Raw genomic sequence first — 22,866 nt, forward strand, 5'->3', positions numbered from 1 at the left:
TAGAGGAGCTCCCAGGGGCAACCTGTCTTGAACTCCTCTGTGATTGCCTGGAGGACTATGATAAATAAGAGGGGGCTGAGGACGGAACCTTGGTGGACCCCTACCTCTACCCGGAATTCATTGCTGTACTCATTTCCAACCCTCACCTTACTGGCAGCATCTCTGTACATGGCTCGCACAGCTCTCACTAACCATTCTTCTATCCCAAGTTTCCTCATTGACCACCAGATAAGGGATCGGGGGACCCTGTCAAAGGCTTTCTCCATGTCAACGAAAGCCAGGTACAGAGGTTTATCCTTAGCTAGGTATTTCTCCTGCAGCTGTCTCACTAGAAATAAGGCATCAGTAGTGCTTTTACCTGGCATGAACCCAAACTGCATCTCATCTAAATTGATTCGCTCCCTAATTAGTTGGGCTATGACCCTCTCTGTAACTTTCATAACCTGATCTAACAGCTTGATGCCTCTGTAATTATTTGTATCTAAAGCGTCACCTTTACCTTTGTAGCAGTTGACTATGATGCTGCTACACCAGTCATTGGGTATGACTCCTTCGTGTATCACCTGGTTCGTAATACGGGTGACTAGGCTATAGCCAACACTGCCAGATATTTTGAGCATCTCTGCAGTGATTCCTGATGGGCCGGGGGCTTTCCCGGTCTTCATACTCTTAATTGCTTTATCTACCCTGGTACTATCAACTCGGATAGCTGGTCCCTCTATTGGGTCGACATACGGCAGGCTCTCTTCCTCCCATTCATTCTCATTATTAAGCAATCTATCGTAGTGGCATCTCCAGACCTCTTTCTTTGCATCCTCATTTAATGCAAGCGTACCATCATCCATGCGAACACATTTCTCTCCTACAACATCACTATTCTCTCTCCTACACTGTCTTGCAACACGAAATACCTCGAGTCTTTGGTCCTCACGGCGCAGAACATTGGCAAATCTTTCCTTATCTGCTTCCCCTCTGGCTAAATAAACCTGTCGCCTAGCCTCCCTTCTGGCACATTGGTACAATTCCCTGCTACCACCGTTCTTCCAGTCCTTCCAAGCCTGTTTCTTTTGTCTAATAGCCCTGTCTACCTCCTTGTTCCACCACCACGTTACTCTGGGTCGGGAGGGGACCTTACACCACCCACAAATCTGGTCGGTGTCTTTCAACAGGTTGTCCCGCAGAAATCTCCAATTGTCTTCCAGGTTGTATGATGCTATATCCCCTTCTATTTCGTTAAATGCTTCAAGTAACTTGTCTCTAAGTCTCTGTCCGTTTGCAGGGTCTTTAAGCTTCCACACCCTTCTCCTCCAAGCCTGTCTAATTCTGGGCACCCATTTTGCCTTGATCCCAAAGTCGCTAACTACTAATCTATGTTGTGGGGTACATTCTGCGCCTGGGTAGGTTTTGGCATTTATAACCTACCCAGGCAAAGAATGTACCCCACAACATAGATTAGTAGTTAGCGACTTTGGGATCAAGGCAAAATGGGTGCCCAGAATTAGACAGGCTTGGAGGAGAAGGGTGTGGAAGCTATGCCACTTGTGCCGGTGGCACGTGAACAAAATATTCAAGCGAGGTCCAGTCCCTCCGAACGTCTCAAACACCACATGTTCAAAGAGATAATTCACTGTAAGGTCCTGATATTTCAAGATTTGTTCCTTTCAGCTACAGAAGTAGTGACCCTCTCATTAACTGCATCATCCAGGATGTTGGAGGGAGCAAAGAAGTCGCAGACTGTGGCATCCCAAATGAGGCACCTACATCTAACCCAGGGCCAGAGGGTAAGACCGATAACCCAACAGCTCCAGAACTGAGGGTATATTAGTCCGAGTCAGGGCCTGCTTAGTGATTAGGTTTAGCTCAGTGTGATGAGTGAAGTGACCAGCATTTAGGTGGCAAGACAGACCGTGAAGACCTGTGAGGCTGAGAGGTCTATCATAGCAACATCTCAGTCCCCTACAGACGTCAGCTCCCACTCTGAGTGTGATGGAAATACGGAGTTCATCTAGACTGAGTAGGCCTCCAATGTTGGCCACAGGCAGGGCACCAATCCAGTCCCTTGAGAATTTTGCACTGGAGTAAAGTAGGTGACACCTTGAAAATTGATCAGATTGATCAAGAAGAGAGCTGAAAGTGGCACCTGAACACAGATTGTCTCTTACTCTTTGTTTCTGTCTATCCTCCACTGTAACTAGAACTGACAAACCCAGATCTCTCCACAGTGATAGAGCTTCATCCATCTCCCTATTGGAATTAGTCCATGTTGGAGAGGAAAGGCTGTTGCCTACCAAAGAGGAGCAAGCATGGATCAAGGAAAGAAAACAGGAAAGAGATGGGGACGAGCACTTATGCAGACCTGGATCCCCGAACCGTTTGGGCAAAGCAGCATCTTGGCCGCAGGAGTCTGGGGTGAGTTTGACATTGACCAAGCATTCGAGTTTCCTGAAGATTAGGTTGTCAAAGTATCGGAGGGAGGACAGGAATCTGTAGGAGGGATCAACTCTCAGAAAATACAATAGCTTAGGAATGTATGTATGTGTGCACACGCACACACACACACACACACACACACACACATGCACACATCATACACAACAGGCTTGTTTCAGTGTTCGTCTACCAAATTTACTCAAGACTTTGGTCGGCCTTGGGCTATAGTAGAAGATACCTGCCCAAGGTGCCACACAGTGGGACTATTGTGAAGTGAATTTCTTAACCACACACCTATGTCTGCACCTGCATGTATGTGTGTGTGTGTGTGTGTGTGTGTGTGTGTGTGTGTGTTGTGTGTGTGTGTGTGTGTGTGTGTGTGTGTCGGTATGCATATGTGCGCGCCCACCTTTTTTATTCACATTAAATTCCAGTAAAATTTCATCTAAATTTTTCTTTTAACAAATACAATGCAGGTGACCTGCATTGTATTTGTTAAAAGAAAAATTTTCTACAAAAAATTATTTTTCTGAAAGTTATCAAGAAGAAAATCTGGGTGGGGTAAAACCGAAATATACTGAGATAGGCTTATACAATCAATGGGTGAGTGATTTAATCGCAGTGATATATGAAAACAAGTTTTAAAAATGTAATGCTTATATATGCAAAAACACCCACAGACAGGTATAAACCAATAGGGAAAACAAGAACACCGTAAAATGTTTTATCTGCAGCACAGAGCACTGTAGCGGTAATAATAATAATATTTTATTAAGAATAAATAATAATATTTTATTAAGAATAAATAATAATATTTTATTAAGAATAAATAATAATCATTATTGATTAATTAAATGTTTCTATTAATACTGAAAGGGAAAAAAATATATTTAAAACGGTTAAGTCATTTCCAGCGACTTGGTACGAAAATATAAAACTTATATTTCGTTTACTTTTCTGTTTTTTACGAAATTTATTTCGTTTTTGGTCTTCCGTATAAAAGTTTGAGCTGTGACAATGTGAGTGAAGGTACGAGTGCGTGAGTATGTGTACATGAGTGAATCAACGAGTGTGTGAGTGAAGGTATGAGTGAGTGTGTTTGTAGTGGAAGTTTGTATTGTTAGTTGGAGGGTGACAAGTAACGTCAACACTTCGTTGCTGTTGCTCTGAAACTTTTGAGAACCGCGCACGAAGGAGCGCAATGAATTTAACTTAACTTTACTTAATTTAACGTCACTAAATTTAGTTGATATTTCCCCTCCACACAACTTTGGCACGGCAGCCATAACTTTTATACAACATATATATATGTATATATATATATATAAATACAATATCCGAGGTTTAAAAAAGTTTACTCTGATATCTACCTTTATATATTACATATTTACCAAGGGAAATATTACATATTATCAACTAGTGTAGATATCTCGTATATAATACATATATACACACACACACGTAAATCTCTCTCTTTCTCTCATATATATATATTTATACATACACGCACTGAGTGAACTAACTTCCGAAAAAAAAAATAATAATAATTGACTAACAAACAGAATTTCGGAATTCAACACAGCGAGATGGTGATAAGGAAGTGCCGTTTATGTTGGCGACCTGTAACTCCATGTATCATCGGCCTTTGCCTTGGAATTACTTTCAGTCTAATCTATGTGCCTTTCATCAGTGATCAGCGATGTTCTGTTAAAACCGACGAAGAAAAACAACTGGAACTGATCAAACTACGTGAAACGAAGTCTTTACATGTCCAAGAACGGTTCGCGGGACCCCCACCGCAAGCTGCGGTGCCGGACTCGTCGCAGAAGCGAACTCAGCAAGATAACAATGCAGACAACATCAACAAGAAGAATGAACCGAGGTTAAAACTGCAAGGCCAAGGCAATGGCCACGAATCCATCCCGGTCGGGCCTCCTGCGTCAGGAATTAAATTCCATAAGATGGCCAGACCTCGTTACATATCCACCGAACTGGGCATCCGTGAGAAGCTATTCGTGGCTGTGATCACTTCACCTGAGAGTTTGGATACACTGGCAGTGGCCTTTAATAAAAGTGTTGCTCACCATGTTACCAAATTGGTGTTCTTCACCAACAAGAAAAGCATGAACTACGCATGGAGCGGCATGACGGTGATCGGCTTTTCTCAGGCCAGCTCCGAACACATCATACCCTTGCTTATTCTCAAATACTTGGGAGATCACTACTCTAATACATTCGATTATTACATGTTCGTCTCGGACAAAACCTACGTTCGTGGTGAGAAAGTGTTCGACTTGGTCAGTGATATCAGTGTCAGCGAAGACGTCTACATGGGAGCTGTCCAAAAAGATGGGAAATGTACTTTAGATGGAGGAGTAATTATATCACAAGTAAGTCCAACCCTTTCATAAATATTTGAGTCCATTTCAGGTTTATTTCAGTTTTGTATCTCGTCCGTCAGCTGAGAGTTGGGTTAGAACTTCGTTTCGATTTTTACCATTTTTACAATTATTATTATTATTTCTTCTTTTCGGACAAAACCTTTTGTAAACTTCGTCTTGTCTTTGTCTTTACATGTTTTTGATTTATATTAGCCCTTGTGGCCAATAAAAGCAGAATTAATTATTATAATTATTATATTTCTTCGTTTTTCAATTTTGTTTGTATTTTTTGCTGTCTTCAGGATATTCCACAGGCCATTACAATAAACACACCAGATTATTCAATTACAAAATCAAATGAAGTTATGTAGAATGAGAAAAGTAAAAGAAAAGCAATTTGGAGTCGGGGAAACGAGTGGTGTCGGCCGAACAGTTTATCATTCTTGTAGTCTTCTTTGCTTTCTCTGTTGAAAAATCTTGATGAGGTTGGCTTTGGCAAAAGATGCTATATGTGTATATTTTTTGAAAATCATTTTGCATGTTTGTTGTATATTCTTTGAAGTTTATGGTTTTAATCAAGAGAATTCTAACTTTACACAAGACTTTCGGCTTTCGGGAATTGATATAAAAGGTTGCAGTCAAGTACTGAGATGTGATGACACTTTGTAATGTAAGAAACGTTTTCATTATAATCTGAGACACATAACTTAGAATTGGCGTGGCTTTATTTTACATTTCCGAATTCAATTCTCAGCCGGAAGTGTGGTCTAAAATTAGTGCTTATAAGCTTTTGGGGCTGTGTCAGAAATCGTTGTTATCTATGTAGTTAATGTTGAGTTCAACTCTGATCAAGCAGATCCATGACCAAAGCGTTCCAGTTATGACCATCCCATCTGTATCTAGAACTACATAATGTATTTATATTTGGTAAGACATAGCTTGTATGCACAGAATGTGAGGAAACCTGCTGCATTGAGGTCTGTAACTATAATTCAGAGAGCAAACGTTGTCCCACATACTATATCACGTTGGTTCTGTCAAAAAGATTACGTCGACACAAGTGTTTGTGGAATATTTAACTACTTAACACAATATTTCTATAAGTAGACAGTTCGGTTGATGCAACAACTGCAATACCCATCATCGAGACCGACGGAGATCCATTTACAGAGTGTTGATGTTTGACTTAATGGAAAAAAATTACGACTTCCCATCAAGTCTGAAAACATGGAACCAGCCAACGAGGTCATTCGCCCTATTAGAACTCTACTGTCAAATTTGCCTCATATCACATCCGACTGACTGTCTTAGACAAGAACGTAGTCCTTGATATACTATGCCCAGGATAGTTTACGATTGGAACTCCATGTTTTAATCGATCAGATTTGAGTTCGAACATCTATCTGTATACTCATCAGTTCATCCATCCATCTGTTTATCTGCTCACCTCTCTCTCTCTCTCTCTCTCTCTATATATATATATATATATATATATATATATATATATATATATATATATATATATGTATATATATATATATATATATAATCATAAATATATAGGGATTGACAGTAACCTGCTTCTCCAACATACTGAGAATTCAGAAATAGCAGTCAAAGAACTACTGATTTCAAAACTACAAATTATTACTCCAGATTGATAGCGATATTTTTGATACACACAGAACAAAAAAACAGTAGAGAATATATATTAAACCATCTATCTATCTATCTATCAGTCTGCCTGTCTATTTCTCTGACTATCTGTCTGTTTGTCTAGCTTTCCATGTGTCTATCTATCTATCTATCTATCCATCTATCAGTCTATCTATCCATCCATCCAGCTGTCTACCTACTATGTATCCAGCCCCTCTATCCATTTGTCTGTCTGTGTTCTCTCTCTCTCGCTCTCTCTTTGATCAGCCTTGTGAAAATTCTGCTCTCAAATCCCCTAAACTTAGAATAAATGATGACCTAAAAAAAAAATACGATTAAAATATTGAAAATTCCAAAAATATTATTCAATGAAGGAATTTAGCACAATTTGAAATTGCTGTGTCTAAATATGATTTAATTACATTTAAAGTATAGCAGAACTCAAAAACAATAACAACATGATTCACCTCCCACTATTCCCTCAGTTTCCACAATTAAGGATACAGCAATAATTATTTATAATTATATAAAATTTAATGATTATTGTTAGGAAATTCTTTAAAAAAGCTAATTCTTTATCTGTAATTATTTTCAGAATGTTTATAAAAACTTTTTTTTTTACTTGTTTCAGTCATTAAGATTGCGGCCATGCTAGGGCATCGCCTTTAGTTGAGTAAATCGACCCCAGGACTTATTCTTTGGAAGCCTAGTACTTATTCTATCGGTCTGTTTTGCCGAACCGCTAAGTTACGGGGACGTAAACACACCACCATTGGTTGTCAAGCGATTGTGGGGGGACAAACACAGACACACAAACATATACACACACATATATATATATATATATATATATATATATATATATATATATATATATATATATATATATATACGACAGGCTTCTTTCAGTTTCCGTCTACCAAATCCACTCACAAGGCTTTGGTCGGCCTGAGGCTATAGTAGAAGACACTTGCCCAAGGTGCCACGCAGTGGGACTGAACCCAGAACCATGTGGTTGATAAGCAAGCTACTTACCACACAGCCACTGCTGCGCCTATGTTTGTATTTTCTTATTTTTTTACTTGTTTCAGTCATTTGACTGTGGCCATGCTGGAGCACTGCCTTTAGTTGAACAAATCGACCGCTGGACTTATTCTTATTAAGCCTAGTACTTATTCTATTGGACACTTGCTGAACCACTAAGTTACGGGTACATAAACACACCAACATTGGTTGTCAAGCAATGGTGGAGGAACAAACACAGACACAAATATATGCATGCATACGATGATGATGATGAGGATATATATCATCATCATCATCATCATCATCCATGTTCCACATGTATGCATTATGTATACATACACTATATACACATATATATGTGTATATATGGAATGGTTTCTACAGCTGGATGCCCTTCCTAACACCAACCACTTTGTGGGTATAATGGGTGCTTTTACGTGCCACCGGCACAGGTGCCAGTTTGTGTGACTCCAGTATCTGCCTCAACTGTGAGTCTGCTTGGCTTGATGAGTCTTCTTCTCAAGCATGACATAATGCCAAAGGTCTCGGTCATTGCCTCCATAAGGCTCAACGCTCGAAAGGAACTCAGCCACTTTGCCTCCGTGAGGCCCAATGCTCGAAAAGGTGCCCTCTTTGTGCCACTGGCATAGATGCCAGTTACGTGACACCAGCATCAGCCATGACTACATTTTCCCTTGGCTTGATGGGTCTCCTCAAGCCCAGCATATCACCAAAGGTCTCGGTCACTAATCATTGCCTCTGTGAGGCTTAAAGTTCAAAGATCATGCTTTACCACTTTGTCCCATATCTTCTTGGGTCCACCTCTACCACAGGTTCCCTCCACGGTTAGAGATCAGCACTTCTTTACACAGCTGCTTTCATCTATATGCATTATATGACCATACCACCACAGTCATCTCTCTTGCACACCACATCTGATGCCTCTTATGCCCAACTTTTCTCTGAAGATGCTTTCACTCTGTCAAACATGCACACTGACATTGCACATCCAGCGGAGCATACTGACTTCATTGCTTTCAAGCTTATGCATGTCCTCAGCTGTCACAGCCCATACTTCACTGCCATGTAGCATAGCTGTTCACACACAGCCATCATACAATATATCATCATCATCATCATCATCATCGTTTAACGTCCGCTTTCCATGCTAGCATGGGTTGGACGATTTGACTGAGGACTGGTGAAACCGGATGGCAACACCAGGCTCCAGTCTGATTTGGCAGAGTTTCTACAGCTGGATGCCCTTCCTAACGCCAACCACTCAGAGAGTGTAGTGGGTGCTTTTACGTGTCACCCGCACGAAAACGGCCACGCTCGAAATGGTGTCTTTTATGTGCCACCCGCACAAGCCAGTCCAGGGGCACTGGCAACGATCTCGCTCGAAAATCCTACAGGAGCCAGTCAGGCGGTACTGGCAACGGCCACGCTCAAAATGGTGCATCTCATGTGCCACCCGCACAAGAACCAGTCCAGGGGCACTGGCAACGATCTTACTTGGCTTGCCGGGTCTTCTCACGCACAGCCCATTTCCAAAGGTCTCGGTCCGTAGTCATCGCCTCGGTGAGGCCCAATGTACGAAGGTCTTGCCTCACCACCTCAGCCCAGGTCTTCCTGGGCCTACCTCTTCCACGGGTTCCCTCAACTGTTAGGGTGTGGCACTTTTTCACGCAGCTATCCTCCTCCATTCTCACCACATGTCCATACCAGCGCAATCGTCTCTCTTGCACGCCACAACTGATGCTTCTAATGTTCAGCTTTTCTCTGAAGATACTTACACTCTGACGGGTATTCACATTGACATTACACATCCAACGGAGCATACTGGCTTCATTCCTTGCAAGCTTACGTATGTCCTCAGCAGTTACAGCCCATGTTTCACTGCCATGTAGCATGGTTGTTCGTACGCATGCGTCATACAGTCTGCCTTTTACTCTGAGTGAGAGTCCCTTTGTCGCCAGCAGGGGTAAGAGCTCTCTAAACTTTGCCCAGGCTATTCTTATTCTAGCAGCTACACTTTCAGCGCACCCACCCCCACTACTAACTTGGTCGCCCAGATAGCGGAAGCTATCGACTACCTCTAGTTTTTCACCCTGGAATGAGATAGAAGTTGTTTCCTGTTTGTTTGCAGTCTTTATTGCACCTGAACATCTGCCACAAACAAAAACTAACTTGCTAGTTAACCTGCCTTTGATGTTGCTGCACCTCTTATGTGTCCATAGCTTGCACCGGGTACATCTTATAGAGTTACTACCTACTCCTTTTCTACATACTGAGCAGGGCCATCTACCTGAAGGGGTTTGTGTTTTATCTACCTTCCTACTTATTAGGATTTTGGTTTTAGCTAGGTTTTTGGTTTTAGCTATATATATACATATGTATGTATGTATTGTGTGTGTGTGTTTGTATGTATATGTATATATATATAATATATACATATATATGTGTGTATATATATATATATGTGTGTATATATATATATATATATTTATATATATATATATATATATATATTTATATATATATATACATATACATAGACATATATATCTATATGTTGCATTTGCCAGTACCACCTGACTGGCTCCCTGTGCCGGTGGCACATAAAAAGCACCCACTACACTCTCAGAGTGGTTGGCATTAGGAAGGGCATCCAGCTGTAGAAACTCTGCCAGATCAGATTGGAATCTGGTACAGCCATCAGGTTCGCCAGTCCTCAGTCAAATCGTCCAACCCATGCTAGCATGGAAAGCGGACGTTAAATGATGATGATGATGTGTGTTTATTTGGCAAAAAAAAAAAAAACGAAAATGACCATCTTGAAATACAACAATATATATCTCTATATACTATATACACACACACACACACACACACACTTGTATATATATGTGTGTGTGTGACAGAGAGAGAGCGAGAGGAGGCGAGAAATTTGTTATGGGGTTGAAAAGGCACCTGGATCTTAAAATGGATTGTAGTTTGATTTTCTTTGTTTCGAATTATTTTTCATCATCATTTAACATCTGCTTTTCATGCAGACATATTCAAATGCCATATTGCTTTCAACATTTTTTTTGTTTTGTTTTGCAATAATAAATAATTAAATAAATAGAGAAATAAATTTTAAAAAAAAGATGGACAAAAGCTTAAATGAAAGAGAAAGCACAGGAAAAATAATTCCAATAAAACATGTTCAAGATATGTCAAGCATTCAAATGCTCTACAAATTACGGCAATAATGCATGAAAGGAATTTGAAAACTCAATGAGTTTTGATGCAATAAACTACGTTAACAATTAGATCTGATGAAGATTCTATAGAATATATAAAAGTTTTTTACAAGTTCTGTCATGTTCTTAATTGGCTTGCTGTGTTGAAATCTCTCCATTTTTCCTGTCACGGTTGGCTGAACATTTATTAGCATTTAGTGTTTGTATCCTGTTGTGTCTTGGGTCGATCATTACCCCAGTAATAAGAATAGTACACTCACTGGTTCAATATCACTTCTTTGTTAGTAATTTGTTTAAATATCTGTCCAGCTAACTAACCGATTGTTTGTTTAATGTGCTGATTAAGCAATCAATTGGTTGTTCGTTAGTCAAAGTCTTTTCATCATTATTCACAACTTTTCCGATGACTTGCTCTATCCCTTAGATCACTGAAAGGACCGCGAATAGCAACAAACAAACTTTGACTAACAAGCAACTGGTTGATTGCTTAACTACTAGCACATTAATCAAATGATTTGATTATTGTGATGTGACATAACCATAGTACAACCAGGTATGTGACATGTCGGCACTCCGTCGCTTGCGACATCGAGGATTCCAGTTAATCCGATCAATGGAACAGCCTGCTGGTGAAATTAACGTGCAAGTGGCTGAGCACTCCACAGAACCTGTGTACCCTTAACATAGTTCTCGGGGATATTCAGCGTGACACAGTGTGACAAGGCTGACCCTTTGAATTACAGGCACAACAGAAACAGGGAGTAAGAGTGAGAGAAAGTTGTGGTGAAAGAGTACAGCAGGGTTCGCCACCATCCCCTGCCGGAGCCTCGTGAAGCTTTAGGTGTTTTCACTCAATAAACACTCACAACGCCTGGTCTGGGAATCGAAACCGTGATCCTATGACTGTGAGTCCGCTACCCTAACCACTGGGCCATTGCGCCTCCACAGGTATGTGACATAACCATAGTACAACATCCATATTCTGTAATATGTTACACAACTCTCAACTCATCAGGTTTACCAAATATACAAGCAAGCACTGACATGCTGATGAGCTGTTGATTCAGCAGCATGTCACTGCTCATTTGTATATTTGGTAAGCCTGATGAGTTGAGAAATGCAAAATGTATTACATAATCTTATAATAATGACTTTCAAAGAAACAACTGTTTTCATGCCACTCTTAAGGTTCCATTCATTTTTGGATACTGTTGGAGTTACAAATCATCAAATAACATTGAACTTCCCTTCATCGATACATTCCATGCTATGTTAATGGTTTGCGTAACTGATTTGTGCCATTCTGTCTTGTCTTCAAGTGTGTTGTGCTTCAGTGTGATATGCCTAGATCACCTTTAATAATATATTCATCATCATCATCATTTAACGTCCGTTTTCCATGCTGGCATAAGTTGGATGGTTTGACTGAGGTCTGGAGAGCCAGCGGTTGCACCAGGCCCCAATCTGATCTGGCAATGTTTCCACAGCTGGATGCCCTTCCTAACGCCAACCACTCCGAGAGTGTAATACATCTATCATAACTATGATAATGCTTTTATTGTAACTTTTAAATTTTTTTGATAAAAAAATCGAGGATTATTGTATCTTTGAATCGTCATGTTTGGGGAGACCTTTTGAATCAAGTAAAATCAAAAATCAAAATCAAAAATCAAAATCAAAAATCAAAATCAAAAATCAGAATCTCAATCAAATCGAAATCAAAAATGGAAATTGTAGTTGTGGCCAATGCCAGTGCCACCTGACTGGCTCCCTGTGCTGGTGGCACGTAAAAAGCACCCACTACACTCTTGCAATGGTTGGCATTAGGAAAGGCATCCAGCTGCAGAAACCTTGCCAGATCAGATTGGAGCCCAGTGCAGCCCCCTGGCTTGCCAGTCCCCAGTCAAACCGTCCAACCCATGCTAGCATGGAAAGCGAATGCTAAACAATGATGATGATGATGTACATGTTTTCTTTTTTTCATAACTGTATGCCTACTTTTGCACCAACCTATGTACTGCACTCTTACATATGCCCAACATGTCTTGCACATGCAACACATTCATGCACACAAACACGTCATTCGCCATATACTTCGACTCAGTACCTCCTCTCGATACACAAGAAAAAATACAAATAAGATTGCTTTGTCATTGTTGACAATGGTATTCCTCTTGTTTGACTACTCTCACATTGTATTATAGTGAAAGTGGCTGTCGATTACGTAATCAACAAATATTTTGTCTAACCGTTGGCTGTGACAGTCACATAATGTGTAACAAGTTCAATCTATTTTCAGTCTCTTTACATTATCTCACTTTCAACCCAGTTTAACCACAAAGCTGCAGTCTACTTTTGAAAAACTACATGGCCACTCATACGTACTGACTTATACACACTCGCATGCATGCATGCAATTTGGACTCAGTTCCACACAAACACACACACACAGTTCCCTGTATTAGAAGACACAGCATGACAAAAAAAGAAAAACACAGAGAAGCAGAAAGTTATAATGATATGCACAATCACATAAACATCCATTATATGTATGTGTGTATATTTATATATATATATATATATATATATATATAAGGATGGAAAAAAGATGTATATGCGTGTGTGTGTTTGTATAGACGTGTATATATGTGTGGTGTGTATGTGTATATATATTTAAATTTAATTGAAGGATATGTTAACCTCGTGAAGGGATGGAAATACTGGTTCAATACCTAATATTGGCAGGGAATAAAATTCCCTTAAAACAAGAGGTATATATTAAGCATATAGTTTATATCCAGTTAAAAGAAAAAAATAAAATGGAGATAAGGAAGTTAAAAATGATCTATTATTAACAAATTGGTCATCTTCACCTCTTACAGCCGTTTCAATTAATACTCAATAATTTAATTACAAATTTGGACATTAAATTTGCATCTATGTGACCTGAGTATAACTTCATCAGAGAAAAAAAAGGTACCTCAGCCTGCTGAAATGAATTGATAGGTCCACATATAACATCCCAAAGTACATCTTTTTTTTCTCTGATGAAATTATGGTCATGTCACATAAATGCAAATTTAATGTACAAATTTGTAATTAAATTATCGTGTATTAATTGAAACAGCTGTAAGAAGCAAAGATAACCAGTTTGTTAATAATAAATAATTATCAATTTCCTTTTCTACATTTTCTTTTTTTCTTTGACTATATATATATATATATATATATATATATATATATATATATCATCATCATCATCATCATCATCATCGTTTAACGTCCGCTTTCCATGCTAGCATGGGTTGGACGATTTGACTGAGGACTGGTGAAACCGGATGGCAACACCAGGCTCCAGTCTAATTTGGCAGAGTTTCTACAGCTGGATGCCCTTCCTAACGCCAACCACTCAGAGAGTGTAGTGGGTGCTTTTACGTGTCACCCGCACGAAAACGGCCACGCTCGAAATGGTGTCTTTTATGTGCCACCCGCACAAGCCAGTCCAGGGGCACTGGCAACGATCTCGCTCGAAAATCCTACGGGAGCCAGTCAGGCGGTACTGGCAACGGCCACGCTCAAAATGGTGCATCTCGTGTGCCACCCGCACAAGAGCCAGTCCAGGGGCACTGGCAACGATCTTACTTGGCTTGCCGGGTCTTCTCGCGCACAGCACATTTCCAAAGGTCTCGGTCAGTAGTCATCGCCTCGGTGAGGCCCAATGTACGAAGGTCTTGCCTCACCACCTCAGCCCAGGTCTTCCTGGGCCTACCTCTTCCACGGGTTCCCTCAACTGTTAGGGTGTGGCACTTTTTCACGCAGCTATCCTCATCCAGTCTCACCACATGTCCATACCAGCGCAATCGTCTCTCTTGCACACCACAACTGATGCTTCTTATGTTCAGCTTTTCTCTCAAGATACTTACACTCTGACGGGTATTCATACGTAATAAGGGTGGCTTATTCGCAATTTTACAACCGAAAGGCAGAAATATATATATGTGTCACTAAAGTGACTGCGGACACTAGTGAGTACCAGTATTGCTAGAAAGAAGCCTGTTGTATATATACTTCTATATGTGTGTGTGTGTGTGTGTGTGTGTGTGTGTGTGTGTGTGTGTGTGTGTGTGTGTGTGTGTGTCTGTTGTCCCCCCAACATCGCTTGACAACTGATGGTGGTGTGTTTATGTCCCCATAACTTAGCAGTTCGGCAAAAGAGACCGATAGAATAAGTACTAGGCTTACAAAGAATAAGTCCTGGGGTTGATTTGCTCAACTAAAGGCGGTGCTCCAGCATGGCCACAGTCAAATGACTGAGACAAAAGAATAGAAGAAATAAGAATACATCATGGATTCTCCTGTCAACATATGAGAGTTCTCACAAATTATTTGTTTATAGTGATCAAATGTTTGTGTAGACATAAGTTCATTCCTTCCATCAGATTAACATTACCTGTACAGGTGCAACGGGCTGCCACATGTTAATGAAGAAATGACTGCAGAGCAACATATAATGAAGTGCTTTGCTTAAGAATGCAACACCCAGTCTGAGAATCAAACCTGCGATCTTGCAATCATGTATGTATACATATTTGTAGCGTACCTGTCGTGTTTGTATACGTGTGTTTATACAGCCATACACATTCACAGAGATGTTTTTTTATGATTGACAGTAAGTGCAACCGCACCTGTTATTGTTACTATTGTCATAGTTATGGCTTTTATAAATCATTTAATTCACATTTCTATGAAAAAACATCTGAGTGCTTTATAGAAGACACATGAAGCCACTCCTGTATTTGATTCATACATCATCACATTATCGGCCCTGAAATGGTGACACCAAGTTAACCTGGGCAGTAAGTGAACTCTGATACCCACACCTCAGTGGTAGTGTGCTTATTCACAATGGTTGTTGTAGTTCTTTAGGTTGTATTAAAACTGCCACTTCAACTTTTGTTCAAGGTGATAAAAATAATAACTGCACTGGGTTTTCTGTTCAAGAAAAGCGTATATTTTGTCAGTTAATATGGATGTGAGATTCTTGTGAGCAGGAAATGGGCTGAGAGAAGGCTATCCCTGAAAGGTCAGGCAGAGGTGGTTAACACATGTATCATGTCTGTCATCTATTCTCTTTACTCTCTTTTACTTGTTTCAGTCATTTGACTGTGGCCATGCTGGAGCACCGCCTTTTAGTCGAGCTGATCAACCCCAGGACTTATTCTTTGTAAGCCTAGTACTTATTCTATCGGTCTGTTTTGCCGAACCGCTAAGTTACGGGGACGTAAACACACCAGCATCGGTTGTCAAGCAATGTTGTGGGGACACACACACACACTCACACACACACATACACATATATATACGACAGGCTTCTTTCAGTTTCCGTCTACCAAATCCACTCACAAGGCTTTGGTCAGCCCGAGGCTATAGTAGAAGACAGTTGCCCAAGATGCCACGCATTGGGAATGAACCCAGAACCATGCGGTTGGTAAGCAAGCTACTTACCACACAGCCATTCCTATTTATTTATTTTTTGTTGCCCACAGGTGGCTAAACATAGAGGGGACAGACAAGGAGATTAAGTCGATTACATCGACCCCAGTGCATAACTGGTACTTATTTAATCAACCCCGAAAGGATGAAAGGCAAAGTCGACCTTGGCAGAATTTGAACTCAGAACGTAGCAGCAGACGAAATACCGCTAAGCATTTTGCCTGGCGTGCTAACGATTCTGCCAGCTTGACCATTGTGCCTTTTTCCTGGCCACTATCTGATCGTACTGCAGCATATACTCTTCCGGTTCTTGTGGAAGGGATGCGTCCTGATGGCCAGGCAGTCTATCTTCTGTCAGCACCTGCCTTTCATCCTTTTGGGGGAGATAAATTAAGTACCAGTTGAGTACTGGGGTCGATATCATCAACTATTCCCCCTCCCCCCAAATTTCAGGCTTTGTGCCTATAGTAGAAAGGATTATTATTATTATTATTATTATTATTATTATTATTATTATTAAGGCGGAGAGCTGGTAGTATCGTTAGCACGCTGGACGAAATGCTTAGCAGTATTTCGCCCGTTGCTACATTCTGAGTTCAAATTCCACCGAGGTCGACTTTACCTTTCATCCTTTTGGGGTCATTGTAATCAACTAGTCCCCTCCCCAAAAACTTCTGACCTTGTGCCTATAATAGAAAGGATTATTATTATTATTAGTAGTAGTAGTAGTAGTAGTAGCAGTAATTGTATTGGTTTAATGCTTGTTGTCGTGATATGGTGGTCATGATGAGGTGGTGGGGCGGTTGTAGTTGTCATCACCATGGTGGCGTCTGTCTGTTGTAGTAGAAGCAGCAGCAGTAGTAGTTGGCGATGTTTAACCCTTGGTCAGTCTCAATCTAGCTGTCACCATGTTTCCTTTAATGTATCCCTCTAATGCAGGGCTCTCCAAAGTGGTCGATATCGACCCCCTGATGGTGGGGAGAGGGTCGTTGGGACAATTCAGGGGAGGGGCGATAAATGCACATCTACTTAATTATTATTATTATTATTTATTTATTTATCTTTTTATACGTGCCTGGGGGTGGGGGTCAAGTATTCCATGAAGGGATCGATGGTCCTTTTAAGAAGCTCGGGGACCCCTGTTCTAATGTGTCTTTCCACTTTGACGACTGGAAGATTTGACTGGTGTTTCTAGTATGCCGGATTACTGCTACTAACAAACCTGCCCTCCCCTGTTGCATAGTAACAGTCGAAGTGGTGGTGGTGGTGAAGTCAGCGCTCATTGTTCCTAAGTGCTACCTGCCGCATTGTTTCGCTAAACTTTCCCCTGTTTATGCTGATACAAGAAACAAGACCATGTTTCTTGTTTTGCTTTTGTTTTTTGGGGTTTTTTTCTTCGTAGTTTAACTTTCCAACGCTCCCACCACTGTCACTTCATTGTTTCTCGAGGTCCTCTCTGGGCGATGCTTTTATGTGGTGGCACTTATAAACTTGTATAAGGGGAGGAGGCGGGAGTGGAAGCAAATTCAAGGGTTACACTCTAACTACGTGACTGACAGAGACGGGGCTATTGTGATGATGATGGTGGTGGTGGTTTTGTTGATTTGATTGTTTCTTTGTTGTTGTTTAGCCCCAGCTCAGCTCTTGATCAAGGAGGTCTATGACCAAAGACGTTCCAGCCATGGCCATTTTGTCTTATTTCCTGACTACATTTCAAGGAATCCTTACACAACATCGGCATTCCTTCAGTATTATTCTACAGTGTCGGTGTGAACAGACGACGTCATTCACCCTCTTTCCGTTTAGCCTCATTGTCTCTTGTCACAAAGGAAGTGTTTGTGATCTAAGGATTGTCTTACAATATCCTGTATCTCTTACTGGTTTCACTCACTGAACTATATCCATGTTAGGGCACTAAACCTTGAACGGTTTAGTCCGGTGGTTCCCAACCTTTTCACGACCAATGAACCCTTCTATTTAAGTGAGTTTTCCCACGTGTATATATATATATATATATATATATATATATATATATATATATATGTATAATATATGTATGTGTGTATATATATAATATAAAGGATCTTTCTGATTTGACGGGCAACAGTTGTTTTCTTAACGAAACACTTTCAAACTTGGGCTACTGGTAGAATGTGTCATATAAAACAACTTTTTCTCTTAGCCTTCTTAACACAAAAGCACTACATAAAACATAAATGAAAAGTGTTGCCCGTCAAATCAGAAAGATCCCATGCACATATGGGTACAGGACATAAAAAAAAAAAAAAAAGAACTTAAACACAGAAACGAAAACATGGAAAACGAACTTTTTTCGAACAACGAAAAAAACAGTGAAACGAGACATGCAACATAAAGAGTATACCCCTTCGTCAGCTGTCCCTGTTATGTGTGTGTGTATATATTTATGTATGTATGTATTTATATAAATAAGGATAAGATCGATATATAAAATATCGATGTTATCAAGTGGCCAGCATGGGAATAAAAACAATCAAAGATAACAATTATTTAAAATTATAATATAGGGTATCTCCTGGATACCGTATATTATAATTTTAATTTATATATATATATATATATATATATATATATATATATATATATGTAGTGAAACTACCTATCGCCATTAGATACAAAACTACTATCGCCATTACATACAATCTTCTCATTTAAATATAAACAAACGCGGGCGTAGCGGAGAACCCATCTCCTCGTCATCACGTGACTGATCAATATTCGAAGCGGCAACTTCTTCGAACCGTTCCCGCCAGAACGCAAACTGGCCAATCACAGCCCTTAATAAGGTCACGTGATAGTATTTTTCTGATGTCTGGTGAGCCGATAATTCGCTATAAATAGATCAACTCATATCCAGCAAATTTGTCTCGGTTCAGTTCCAGCGACACATCAACAGCTTCGTCCAACGATGACCACCCACCGCCGTCGCCACATCAGCAACACGAGTCTACGACTACTGACCAGCATCATCGTCATGACCAACATGATTCTACGATTACTACTAACCAGCATCAATCTCCACCAGCGTCTACACGACTTTCTATGTACACCAAACTAAACCACCGCGGCACTTCTCTCTCTTCGATTCTGTTAGGTGACTTAGCTTCACCACAATAATAAACAGACAAAAGATTTCAGCCAGCGACGAACATCTGTATAACAAGAATCACGGCCCGGCATGGAAGCCACCACATCACAACTAGTGATCAGCTCTGCCACACTCACAGCCTCAACTACTTTCACATACAGACTTTTCCAATAGTGTACTCAAGAACTGGTATAAATGCTCACGTGTTACTGACTCTCTTTCTATCTGCTGTAATATCTCACATACACATACATGTATCACTAACATACATACTTTTCTTTGTACGACGGCCTGTCTTTGATTATGTTTTTATGTCGCATTCACACTCTCACATACACATACATCTTTAACGCTACAATAAATATCTCTGTTATTCATCTTATATGGTTGTGGTCTTTCATTACTGGTCATCTATGTTATCGTAGTATAACATTTTTTGTATATCATCATTGATATATTATTTTGTGTTCGACCGTGTGACACGCGTTTAAATAAAAGGAGTCCTCTGTTTTTCCATTCGTCACCATTTCTCCTTTTTGAGTTCGCACAGTCATTCCTACATATATATATATATATATATATATATATATACTACCAAGGAACCGTTTTATTTAAGTGAGTTTTCCCACGACGCAAGTGTAAGACCTCCACGCTTGGCAAAGCTGCACATCAACAATGATGCATGAACGATCATGAAGAAAGGTGAATGAATGACCATTATGTAGACATGTCAAACCCCACCCACATATCATCTTTGCCTCCCAGCTCTCTGATTTAGGGGAAGGGGTTGCTAAAATAAGCACCCTCAGGACAGGGAGACAGTTTATTTGATTTCATCACTTTGCCTTTGTCAGAAATCGTTTTAATTAATACTAATCAGCAACTAATTAACCAGGGGTGGGACATTTTTGTTTTTCAGTTTTTACCACCCACCAACCCCTGTTTTTTTTTTTTTTTTTCTTTTTTGGCTGTGTGGTTAAGAAGCTAGCTTCGCGACCTTGTGATTTCAGGTTCAGTCCCAATGTCCCACTGAAGTGTGTTTTACTATAGCCCTGGACTGGACTATATATACTGTTACCTTGTGAGTGAAATTTGGTAGAGGGAAACTATGTGGAAGCCCATCTTGTGATATATATATCTATATATGTGTGTGTGTGTGTTTGTGTTTATTCACCCGTCTGGTGCTTTACAACATGTGTACTGGAGTTGATTTTGTTTCACTAAACCCTTTCAGGCAGTGCCCCAGCTTGGCCACAGCCCAATCACTGAAGCCAGTAAAAGATAAAAGGTAAAACCAGAGAACTGAGACAGAACTTATTTAGCAAAATTGCTTCTCAACCACATGGTTCTAGGTTCAATCTCACTGTATGGCATTTTGGGCAAGTGTCTTCTTCTGTAACATTGGTCCAACCAAAGTCTTGCGGGTGGATTTGGTAGATGGAAACTCAAAGAAGCCCACCATGTATGTGTGAGTGTTTGTCCTTCAATAGTACTTATTCTATCAGTCTCTTTTGCCAAACCACTAAGTTTGAACCAACTTAGCAGTTTGGCAAAAGAGACCCATAGAATAAGTACTAGACTTTAAAAAAAAAACAAAAAGAAGTACAGGAGTCAATTAATTCAACTAGAAATTCTTCAAGGTGGTGCCCCAGCATGGGCACAGTCTAGTGACTGAAACAAATAAAAGAAAGAAATGGAACTATTTTTTAAAAAATTCTAAGGAAAGGTTCTTTTTTCTCTTTCTAAATATCAGGATATTCCTCTGCCAAAAAACACTAAACACCCCAGCTAATTGAAAGTTACAAACTTTCTTTGTCTTGGTTATTTGTTGTGTGTGTGTGTGTGTGTGAGAGAGAGAGAGAGAGAGAGACAGTAGCAGCAGTATCACAACTATGTGAGTGATTATTCTATGTGGGTCATACTTGTGTTTTATTGAGGAACAGGAATTGTTTAAAACTGAAGTGCTTTCTAGACCAGAACAGGAATCCTAATGTTAGGGATGTAGCTTTACATTATATAGTTATGTATATGTGTATATATATTTATTTGTTTATAGGTGCAGGAGTGGCTGTGTGGGAAGAAGTTTGCTTCCTGACCACATGGTTCCAGGTTCAGTCCCACTGCATGGCACCTTGGGCAAGTGTCGTCCAACCAAAGCTTTGTGAGTGGATTTGGTAGATGGAAACAATAAGAAGCCTGTTATATATATATATATGTGTGTGTTTGTGTTTTTTGTTTGTGTTTGTCCCTTACCACTGCTTGACAACTAGTGTTTGTGTCTCTGTAACCTGGTGGTTTGGCAAAAGAGACTGATAAAGTGCCAGGCTTAAAAAGCAAAAATGTACTGTGGTCTATTGTTCAAGGCGGTGCTCCATCGTGGTCACAGTCTAATGACTTAAGTAAAAGAGAAAAGATACATATATATATGTACTTGTGTGTGTGTGTTGTCAACATCTGCCAGAGATTGAGATGTAATAATTTAAGTAATATATAAATATATGCATATATCCATACATATATGTACATACCTACATATATATGTATACATACATGCATATATGGGTACAGGACATCAAAAAAACGTTAAACACAATGAGAAATGTAAACATAGAAAACGAACTTTTTTCGAACAACGAAAAAAACAGAGAAATGTGGCATGCAACAAAGAATATTTCCCTTCTCAGTTGTCCCTGTTTCATCTACTCTTTTGATACCAACTTGCCTGAAACCACCCCTGGCTCTATAAGAATTTCATGTTTTAAACTTTCTAGATTAGTGGTTCTCAATCAGGGTCCATAGATTTTGTTATTAACCCTTTCGTTACTAACCCAGCTGAAACTGGCTCTGTTGTACAAATACCTTTTCATGTTTTGAATTAAAATCTCCCACCAAACCTTAGTCTCAATTTATGTTCTTAACACTAGGTGAATAAGTTATTTTACTAAATTCTTTGTTATATTTAAAATTAGTTGAAAGAAACACAGAACATCTCAACAGAAATATGGTAACAAAAGGGTTAACAAATGATTAATTTAACCCTTTTGATACCTACTCACCTGAAACCGCCTCTGGCTCTGTAGCACAAATGTCTTGTTTTCATAAGTTCTGAATTAAAATCTTCCACCAAACCTTAGTCACAATTTTAACACTAGCTTAATGATAACTAAGTTATTTTACTAAATTCTTTGTTATATTTAAAATCAATTGAAAGAAACGCAGAGCACCTCAAAATAAATACAGAAACGAAAGGGTTAGTTTCAATAAACTGGTTCTACATCTACAACACACAAAATATTTAAAGTTTTTTTTTATACAATTCCTAATAATATTTAATTATAGAAATATAATTAAATTTTTGTAAACATTGAATGGCTATGAAGGTCCATTTGAGTAAAATAGAATCCAAGGAACCGCAGAGGTAAAAAAAAAATGGTTGAGAACCTCTGTTCGAGAATTAAAATCTTCCTCCAATATTCTATGACTCATTTATGTCTCAAACACCAGT

At 39.6% G+C, this 22,866-nt stretch overlaps 1 protein-coding gene across 1 annotated transcript in view; it reads left to right on the plus strand.

The window, feature by feature from the left end:
* The first annotated feature begins 3,552 nt into the window (after positions 1-3,552).
* The window catches only part of LOC106869838 (chondroitin-polymerizing factor, non-catalytic subunit), a 70,062-nt gene continuing 50,748 nt past the window's right edge, over positions 3,553-22,866 (plus strand). Inside the window, exon 1 of the mRNA XM_014915739.3 lies at positions 3,553-4,820. Within this exon, the coding sequence (XP_014771225.1) occupies positions 4,017-4,820 (804 nt within the window). The 5' untranslated portion in view covers positions 3,553-4,016. The remainder of the gene's footprint in view (positions 4,821-22,866) is intronic.

The sequence above is a fragment of the Octopus bimaculoides genome, chromosome 9, assembly GCF_046866305.1.
Source record: "Octopus bimaculoides isolate indiv1 chromosome 9, ASM4686630v1, whole genome shotgun sequence".
In the NCBI taxonomy this organism is placed as follows: Eukaryota; Metazoa; Mollusca; class Cephalopoda; order Octopoda; family Octopodidae; genus Octopus; species Octopus bimaculoides.